Raw genomic sequence first — 9,756 nt, 5'->3', positions numbered from 1 at the left:
ATGAAGCCCTTAGGTCCATTTGGGAAGAGAGTAAATACGATCATGTTCAATGCAAATCCATGATCTGCATTTGTATTTACACTCTTCCCGATCCGGCCTAAACCTTTTCATTTTGAGGCCATGTGGTGTTTGGAACCTAGCCTTTCTTAAGTTGTTAAAAATGCTTGGAACTTCAATGTTTGAAAAGAAAAGCTGAAATTGAGGAATTTAGAGGATATCCAATATAAATTGAGTGAAAATCGCAATAATCCCACCCTCGTTAAGCATGAGGCTTCCCTCCAAAGACTATTAGACAACATTCTAGCTAGGGAGGAGGTTAATTGGGCTCAAAAATCAAGGAAACAATCATGTCTTTCACACAATTCTATTCGGAGAAACACGAATAAAATTTGTAGAATAAAGGATGATGAGGGTAAATGGATTTTAGAGATGAAGGATATCAAAGATCATTTTAGTAGAAAGTTTGAAGAAAGGTTTAAATCAGAAAGTGTTAGTGGCGTTGAGAGTTTCATTAGTGAAATTCATCGCTGTGTGACTGATGAAATTAATCATAAAATAACTTGATAAATTACTAATGAAGAAATCTATGGAACTCTCTTTATAATAAAGGACATGAAAGCCCTTGGCCCGGATGGCCTCAATGCCCTACTTTTCAAAAAAATTTGGAATGTGATATTGTGATTGAGGATTCGGTTGGCAATGTCATCAAAGCCTTTTTTTTTCACTTTGGGAAGATGAATAGAGTGCTTAATAGAACTTTCATTACCTTCATCCCCAAAACTAAAAATCCTAATACAATACAGTGAATAATTTTAGACCAATTAGCTTCTATAATGTGATCTACATGATCATTTCCAAAATTCCGATCAATAGAATCGAACTATTTCTTGATGAGATTATATCCTCATACCGAAGTACTTTTGTTCCGAATAAACAAATCACTGATAATATTCTTATTACTCACAAGATGATGCATTCTATGAAAAGGAAAAGAGGTAATTCGTGGATAATGGCTTGTAAAGTTGACGTAAAAAAAGTCTATAATTGATTGGATTGGGATTTCTTTGAGAAAACAGTTCTTAATCAAAATTGGTTTTCATAGGCCATAGGCAGTGGTTTCTTTGTCTAGAGTTATTGAAGCTATTAGTTAGAGGCACTAGACAAGGGGATTTCCTATCTCCAGATATATTTGTTCTATGTGCGGAAGCTTTATCTCGTGGCCTTGAGAAAGAAGCAAATTGTGGATAAAAACTAATTGGGTGTAAGATCTCGAGGGAAGGCCCTCAATCCCTATTATGCAATTTGCTGATGATTGAATGAATTATCTTTGCAAAAACTTCGATAAATGCATGCTTAAAAACTAAGGAAATTATGGATAATTATGCCTTAGCCTCATGTCAATCTCAAAATTTTGCTAAATCAGCTATTAGCTTTTCAAAAAACATCCCAATTAGGCTCGAAAAATCATGTCTAGGATTTTGAAAATTCTCCTAGACATTACAAGTAAGAAATACCTGGGAGCTCCAATTATTGATGGAAGGGTCTCCAAAGTCCTATTTAAATCATTAAACGATAGAGTTATTAAAAAACTTGCAGAGTGGAGGAAAAACTCTCTTTCTCTGGCTGGAATTTGACTCTTGCCAACTTGGCATCAAGTGTGATCCCTCAATATGTTATGATGAGATATTTCAAAATTCCTAATAATGTTATAGAAAACATTGAGAACGTTCAGAGAGATTTTATATGGTCCGATTCTAATGGAGGAAACTATTCACCTTATAAACTAGAATAGAGTTTGTAGTTGTAAGGCTTGGGTTGGATTAGGTTTAAAAAACCTCAATTGGATTAATAAAGCTTTTTGGCTAAGCTTGGATGGAAAATTCTCACAAATAAGAATAATTTATGGGTTAAAGTGGTTATGAGCAAATATCTAATAGGAAAAATCTTTGGGAAGCCTCTCCAAAGAAGGGCATTTCATGGGCCCAAGATTTTATTAAGAGAGTTGGTTGTAATGCAAATTTATTTGCATCGGTGCAAAATTAAGATAGTATAAGTGATTTGAGTGCAAATTTTGATTTATTTTTGTTTAAAATTTTACTTTATTTTGTTTCATTGCAGTACAAATGAAATAATATAAATAGGGATGCAAACGGATCAAATTGGATTTGAATTAGGGTATATCCGAATCCAATATGATCTGAAGATCTGATCGGATCTCACAAATGATGATTCAAATCCGTTAAAGATGTTAGATATCTGAATAAGATCCAATCTGATTCAAATTTTGAAAGTTTTAATAAATTATTAAAAGAAAAAACATAACAATTTATATAAAAAACAAAAAATATAAGTATTTTTTGAACTATTTTCATCACATATATTTTTATAAAAAATTTACAAAAATGAACATATTTATAAATAAATATATTAATATATGTATTTTCATAAGTAAATATATTTATAAGTATATACATATATAGGTTGGATCGGATTGGAAGGGGGATTCGAATCCAATCCGAAAATCTGACAAAGGGTGATCCGAATATGACAAAATAGGATCAATTTTGAATCGGATCCAATCCATTTGCACCCCTAAATATAAGACCTGAAGCACAACAAAGTAAACCCCAAAACAAAAATAAACCAGAATTTGCATTCTTTTTTCATTTGCACTCCTATACATTTGTACTAATGCAAATAGAATTGCAGTGCAACCAAACACGTAAGTGATTAAATTTTGATGAGATCCCTGTCCAATTGAAAAACAAAACAACTACTAATTTGGTTTTTACAACTTGTGTGTGGATTATGAAAGAGGTTTCTTGTGTACAAGCACTCCCAATAAAGAGTTGGAGTTAAGAGATTCAATGGCGCAGGAATTCATCACCTACCTAAATCAAAGACCATCTTAATGATGTATTTACTGATGGGTCAATTCGCATACGACCTTTGGAAAATAGCCAAAACAAGAAGAAATACTGAAATTGGTATATATGCTAAAACCTTGGGTCATGTCGTCTTCAATTTTCATACACAAGAACACGTAAAAACTGTTGACAAGAAGAACGAGGCAAGATAACTCCAAATTTCCAACAACTTTGATAAAAATAACATTGACCACCAGACCCATATCTACCGGCACCTTGTTTCTGTCTTGGACTTTGCATAATTTTTGCCCATTCTATCTTGATTAGAGAGAAACAATCACAGGTTGTCTTTGATCTTCAACAGTTACAGAAACATAACTCTCTTTAGAAATAGGAGGTCTGTTCAAATGCTTTTGCAAACATGACAATAAACAAGTTGAATCTCTGGAACCTTAGCTCCAATACTTATCCTGACAATGTCAAAATATTATTTAAATCTGAGCATTCAACACCAAGATCATCATACGCAAGATTCCATGCAAAAACCATGAATAATGTTTACAGAAACGATAAAAAGAATTCATTCAAGGGGTCTTCAATAACTGCATATTTGCTCTTATTCTTCCCGTGTTTGGTTGCAACGTGAATTTATTTGTATGATGCAAAATCATGGTAGTGCAAATGATTTCAGTGAAAATAATGATTTATTTTTAGTTCAGAGTTTATCTTATTTTTGTTTGATTGCAATACAAATGATGTAAAATTAGATCTGAAATAGAATAGAGTAAAACCCAAAAAAAAAAAAATTAAATGAGAATTTGCATTACTCCCATGCATTTGTACTAATGGCAGCTGATGCTTTTACTGTTTTCCAATATCGTTATTCTTGAAATGATCTTCCTTCCCACTTGCTAGTTGTTTTAAGGGGGCATTCTTTTTTTTGGATTTGGAGAGGGGGGAAAGTTGGTCAATGGGATTTTGGTTCCCATTGATCAAGAATCCCATGTTATTTTTTCAGCTTTATGTGGGGATTAGGGAAATTTTATTTTCTTGGGTACCACTTACCTAGAAAAGTGATATTCATCTCCTAGGTGGGTAAATAACTTTTTAACATAGGGGGAAAGTTGCCAACACTTGAATGGGACAAAAATGCCCATTTTAATAATGAATATCTATGGCTAAAATGGTTATTGCCTTATTTACCTGAGAAATAAAAGAACATGGTCATTGCCTTATTTATCTGAGTAAGTATTTCCTAAGAAAAACTGGGTACCAGATAAATTGCATTTACCCAAATAAATAACTTAGTGATAAGCGAACGAGGCCTAAAATTAAACACGATCATTTCTCATGCTGATAATGATAGAATTTTGATTCATCTCAATCCTATGTATAAAGTCTTTCTTGATTAATGAAAATGAAAGCATCTTGAACCACAAATTTCCAATATGAATTGGTCTATGCAAAGGAAAGATTTTCCACTTATGTCCAATTCTGTGGTCCATCTCACTAACATTTGTCTAGCTCATATGGACAAAAGCTACACTATACAAGATGGGGACCCTCTTTGATATCTTTGATTACATCAATTAATCGTGTTAACATTCTTCCACGTGTTTAGACTATAAGTTGTTTTAATATTTCGGCCACATTTGAATATTAATTAATTTCCCGTTCACAATGTTATGTACTGCTGGACTTCTACAAGGTGGCACACGTGCAAGAGCTCAATGCAGATTTATGAATTCCATTGCAAATCTAAAAACATTGAAAGTGTAAAAAACTCCCACTCATACATCAATACCTGCCCCAAATCCACATTAATTCTAAGCTGGCACCTATCCAACTGCACTTTGGGCCTAAGAATTCTGACCCTGCGCTGAACTGTCATTCTCCCCTATTCCATCATGTGATAATAATACAATTTTGACTTCAGTACAGCAAAAATTTCTTTCTGCATGCATAATGAAACACAAAGAAGGAATACTATGGTTAGAAAGAAAAAAAAATATAATTAATCAAAAATATCATACTCAAATTGTTTTAAACTTATTTTCCTATTAATACAAAACGAAAGAAAATCTGAAATTAATTGCTCACATTATTAATATCTATATTATTTTTCATTTTTATTCGAGCAAATAATTGGACCATTCTATCAGTGACCAAAAAGGTTTTAATACATCTGGGCCAAGAAAGGAGCAATAATATTGGATGGTTGCAATAAATTATCAGTCAATATATTTATATATATATATAAAATTACTCTGAATACTCCTAATCACTTGTTCATGTAATATAAAGAAAACACAATCCTTTTGATTGTTTAAGCATATAATATATTTACATATAGACTTTTGAAGGTGATAACTTAGTTGACATATCAGAGATCCTGAGATATGGGCTTGCGCCACTTTTGATCCTAAGCGGTTTATTTCTTTACATATCGATCACTTGTTTCATTTGCAGGATTGAGATAACAAGACATGGATTCTTTCACTAATCTCTGCTCTCTCTATCTTCCTCTCCACTGAAACCCCCAGCCTCACTCCAAACAGCTTGGGCCTTTCGTCCTCTTCTGTATTCTCTGGACTACTCGTTCCACGGGCAACCATGTCCAGAAGCTCCTTACACCTCTTCTTCACACTCACCAGTTCGCTGTTTAACATATCGTTCTCTCTCTTCAGCCGCTTGTTTTCGTCGAAGAGGCTGCCGTGACCGGAGGACGAAGACGTAGACGTCGAGCCTCGCTCTTCGTCGGACTCCTGTACTGCAGCTTGGACCGGTGGCGCAACTGGGTGAACCTTACTTCTCCATGCTTTTCTTCGACGTATCTCGCTCAGTAACTCCCTCTGTCCTCTCCGGAACAAATCGTTGTAGAACTCCCACCGGCTTGCCACCACTTTCCGGAACCCCTGAACACAATTACAAACATGAATGAGCTCGATAACTGTGGTGATCTTGAATCTCCATGAAAGAAAACTGGTTAAGGAAGATGAAGAAGCTTAATTACATAAGTGTTGAGTTGTCGAACAAAGCTTGAGAAGTTGCTGTGCTTGAAGAGGGTCGGGAGGAGATCTCTTGCGAACTCAGCCGGCTGCCAAACAACGAAGGCTGTTCCCTCGGCGTTCCATGAAATTATGTCGTCGGTGGCCGGATTTTCGACGAGCATGTAAGTTTTTAACAAGAAGGGTGGTGGAGAGGATTTCCCAACATATTCTAACAGACCCTTATCAAACCCATGTTCCACAGTTTTTGCCTGAGACATGGCGTGCTTTCTCCACTTTTCCTTTATTCAAGAAGAATAACTCTAACAAATTGATCAAAAAGAAAGAAAGGAAAAAACTAAGAAGAAGAAGAAATAGTTTCAGTTGAAGGGGAGAAGAGAAGAAGGGCGGTTAAGAACTCCCAACCCCAACAATAGAAACCCAGCATGATTCCACAGTTCATGAGAAGAATTAATGGTTCAAAACGTATGTACTAAGCTCATATCATCTTTATATATATACATACAGTAAGAAGAAGTTAAACATGTTCTAGAGTCTAGACCCAGTCATTAGTATATTATGTCACAGTGCTGTATTTCTATTATAGACGCCATCAAACCCGCTTGGTGATTCAAACTGAAACCGTTTGATTGCATATCTGTAACCATCTGGTCACACATGATACTGAAAACAACTGAAAATTTTAAAATATACATACCCATCAAGAGAAAATCACTGCTGAGACCTTGCTATGACTTGCAAGGCTCGCTCTATCTTCATCATGAACATGTGAGGTGTCTCTTATCATTTATGACTATTAGGAGGTGGCTGATGGATCCGGGTCGGTTAGAGAGTTTCACATACAATTCTAACTCGACCCATCTACCTCTGTAATTAAAGAAGGGAGTGTCTTGCTGGTATGGGGCTACAAGACCTCTACTTAGTTAATCATCCTCTGGGGCCCTCATAACTTGCAAATTTACATGTTCAAAACTCGGAAGATTCAGTTAAAACTACTACTTTACACAGAATAGGGCCCATTTGAGAAAGTGTGTGTGAATTAATGAAGAATCAGAATAATTAGATATGACTTCTAACCATTTGTATCATGCAGTCATTGGAGTTTTGCAAGACTTGTATAATTTTCTCCACCGTCCAAATGTAGAAACAGCAAACCCAAATTGGCCAAATGTAGGTCATGCCTCACGTTGATACATATGACCCGGTTAATATTATGGTGGGACCCATTTTTTGCTGGATCCGGGTCCTCTAAGAAAATGGAAATTTGGAAAGCTATAGCTACAGGAGTCACTATTTTACGTGTCCTGTGACCCAATACCAAGCTTTTACCGAATAGAAAAGAAATTAAAACTGCTTGCTGAGTCGGGTTAGTGAGTCAATGGGTTAGGTCCGGAAATAGAAAACAAGGCTGGAATTGCCAGCACCCACATATAATATAAATATTATTATTCGACCCCTATATTATTTATTATTATAATTCATTAGGTACGTTGATCCTTTCTTACATTCTTTATTGTTTCATATAACGTGCTCTTACCTCTCACTGCTTTTGTCTGATTTCTTCTAAAATGATCTAAGGCTGGTTGGTTCATTTTCTTCTAGAGGAGTAACTTTTTGACTTTGTGAGCTTTTGGGTCCATGTATATGTATATAAATATTTCAAAGAACTAAGAACGAAAGGGGGATTGTTATTTGTTGTTTTCAAGATTGGGCCAACAGTATGAAAAGAGTGGATTGAGTTGGAGGCGACAAATGTAGAGAAGGGAGAAGTTTGGAAGGTTATGATATTAATTTCCTTTTCGGTTGGGCAGCTGATCTTTCTTGAATCTTGACCGCTAAAGATCCTTTTTCATTCTGGATTTGTTTCTATACGCCTTCAGCAGCTCTTTGCTTTCCCATTTGAGCAATGAATTGATGGGCACCGTATTTTAGGGTTGTATGTGAAGAGTGTCTGGAAATGTATGCTCATGACCTCATGCTCAGTCATGCTTCTTTTTAGGGTTCATCTTTGTATTCATGATCAGTGGTCTGATCTGAGTTAGATTTTAGAGGTTGTATACTGTCTAGATTAGGGGTGAGCAAAAGGGTATAGGTTCTACCTAGAACTCAATGGAATCAACTTTGAACCGGTCTTGAATCAGCCCTACTCGATCTGTTATAGGATATGGTTTGGTTTCAAATTCTTAGAGCCGAAACCACTGAGGTCGGTTCTAGGGTCTAAAGGTTTTCCTTTCTGAACCAACCTGATGAATCAGTCTTGGAATTGAACTTGCTTTGAAATAAACTCCAAAACTATTTTTAAAGATGTGAAGATTTGAACCCAATCACTCGTGGTTATAAAAACATGGTCTCACTTGACCATCGAGTTATTTAGGCTGCGTTTGGTTGCAATGCAAATGCAAATATGTACACTACATATTTACCCATTTTTCGGTTCATGAATGCAAACATGGTTCACATTTTAAATCGTTTTTGCATTCATCTTGTTTGTTTGAAATCGGTGCAAAAGTGTGGGCCCATCATTAAATGCTCCAACTATCTTATGTTCCAATGCATTAAGTTTGGTCAAAAAGTTAATTATCAAAAGAATACAAAATTGTATAAAAAAAATAGGTACAGTAGTGCTCTATTTTCAGAGTAAAAAACTATCAAAAAATACATTTTTGCTCTGATAATCATTACCTTTTTACGTTTCAAACAAATGCTTGTAAATGCAAACCGAAATACATAAATACCCCGATTTGACATTAGAATCACAAACAAACAGAGCCTTAAATGATTTGACTGTTTGTTTTCATTTTAATATTTGTATATGTATAATAAATAATGTATAAGGTATTATAAACCAAACTAAATCAACCAATGTTCACCCTTAGTCCAGACCATTATAAGAAGTGGGGCAAATTTGGGCCTCTAATGGGCCTAGGCCTATGTCTTATTCTGGTCCTTGAAACGTTAAAGCAGGTCCTTTTCATGCGTACTTGGCAGGACTTGGAAAAATAGACCTTTGTCGAAGACTAGAAGAACATTTGTTTAATTAGCAGGGTCCCCCCCTTCCAACTTGTATTGGACCTTATGTCATAGAAGCAAGCCATTCGATTTTTTTTTTTTTTTTATTTAAATACTTGGTAGAAAGGGCCTCCTTTGTCTTATAGCAGGAATATTATACTGAAAGTTCACTCGTATAAAGAGGATGATGCATAAAGTGGAGTCAGAACATTTCTCTTACGAAGGCGAAGTAAATTCCCTAAGCCTAAAGTCATGTTTGGATTTATTTATTTTTTTAGGGTGGGGTTGGAATGTAATTGAACAATGGGCATCTTTCATTAATCTGCAAGTTTCTAAAATACAAGCCTGCTAAACCCATGCTTTTACCGGCATAAAATCCTAGGTAGAGGGTAGTCACCTAGATTCCACAGCATGGTTTAAAAAAACGATTCAGAAGTGGAATCGTTTTGACTATCGGTTTTTGGATCGATAGTTTGATTGTCTGATTTGAACGGATGATCCATTCTAATAAAAAAAGTAAAAAAATAAAAGACGTCCAAAACTGTTGAATGGGTTGAACATTCGATCGCCCGAATCAACAAATAATTAACTGATTCAACGATTTTTAATCAAAGATCAGATTTGGGATAAAGTGAAACTAATTGCCTGAATGATTCCCTGACCAAATGGTTCGACCATCTGGATCAACGGCAATTCAAAAACTATGTCCCACAGAATTGAGCAGAAATGGAATTCAGTTCTTCCCGGATCCAAAGTTGATTCCACCCAGAATCTATTTCCAATGAAAAGCTAGGGTGTTTGGTTTGGATTATATACAAAGATTTACATTAATTCTAGTATCTGGCTCGATTCTAAAATCCACCTGCAACCTG

At 35.3% G+C, this 9,756-nt stretch overlaps 1 protein-coding gene across 2 annotated transcripts; it reads right to left on the bottom strand.

Moving 5' to 3' along the window:
* Positions 1–4,591: 4,591 nt before the first annotated feature.
* LOC104606323 (heat stress transcription factor B-3-like) lies at positions 4,592–6,420 on the bottom strand. Of its 2 annotated transcripts, XR_016082722.1 has the most exons (3): positions 5,881–6,420; positions 5,215–5,782; positions 4,592–4,821 (listed from the first exon to the last, which is right to left on the bottom strand). XR_016082722.1 is itself a non-coding variant. In XM_010271460.3 (2 exons), exons 1-2 carry the CDS (start codon positions 6,133–6,135, stop codon positions 5,327–5,329), a joined length of 711 nt encoding a protein of 236 aa, XP_010269762.1. In that variant the 5' UTR covers positions 6,136–6,419; the 3' UTR covers positions 5,088–5,326. The 2 variants fall into 2 exon arrangements, 1 of the variants encoding a protein (XP_010269762.1); XM_010271460.3 differs by lacking the exon at positions 4,592–4,821 and having other exon boundaries at positions 5,088–5,782; positions 5,881–6,419.
* Between the last annotated feature and the right edge of the window lie 3,336 nt (positions 6,421–9,756).

The sequence above is a fragment of the Nelumbo nucifera genome, chromosome 2 (assembly GCF_055504915.1).
Source record: "Nelumbo nucifera cultivar China Antique chromosome 2, China Antique-T2T, whole genome shotgun sequence".
Taxonomy (NCBI): domain Eukaryota; kingdom Viridiplantae; phylum Streptophyta; class Magnoliopsida; order Proteales; family Nelumbonaceae; genus Nelumbo; species Nelumbo nucifera.
Note: the sequence above shows the minus strand (reverse complement) of the source record. Positions and strands in the feature narration are given on the sequence as shown.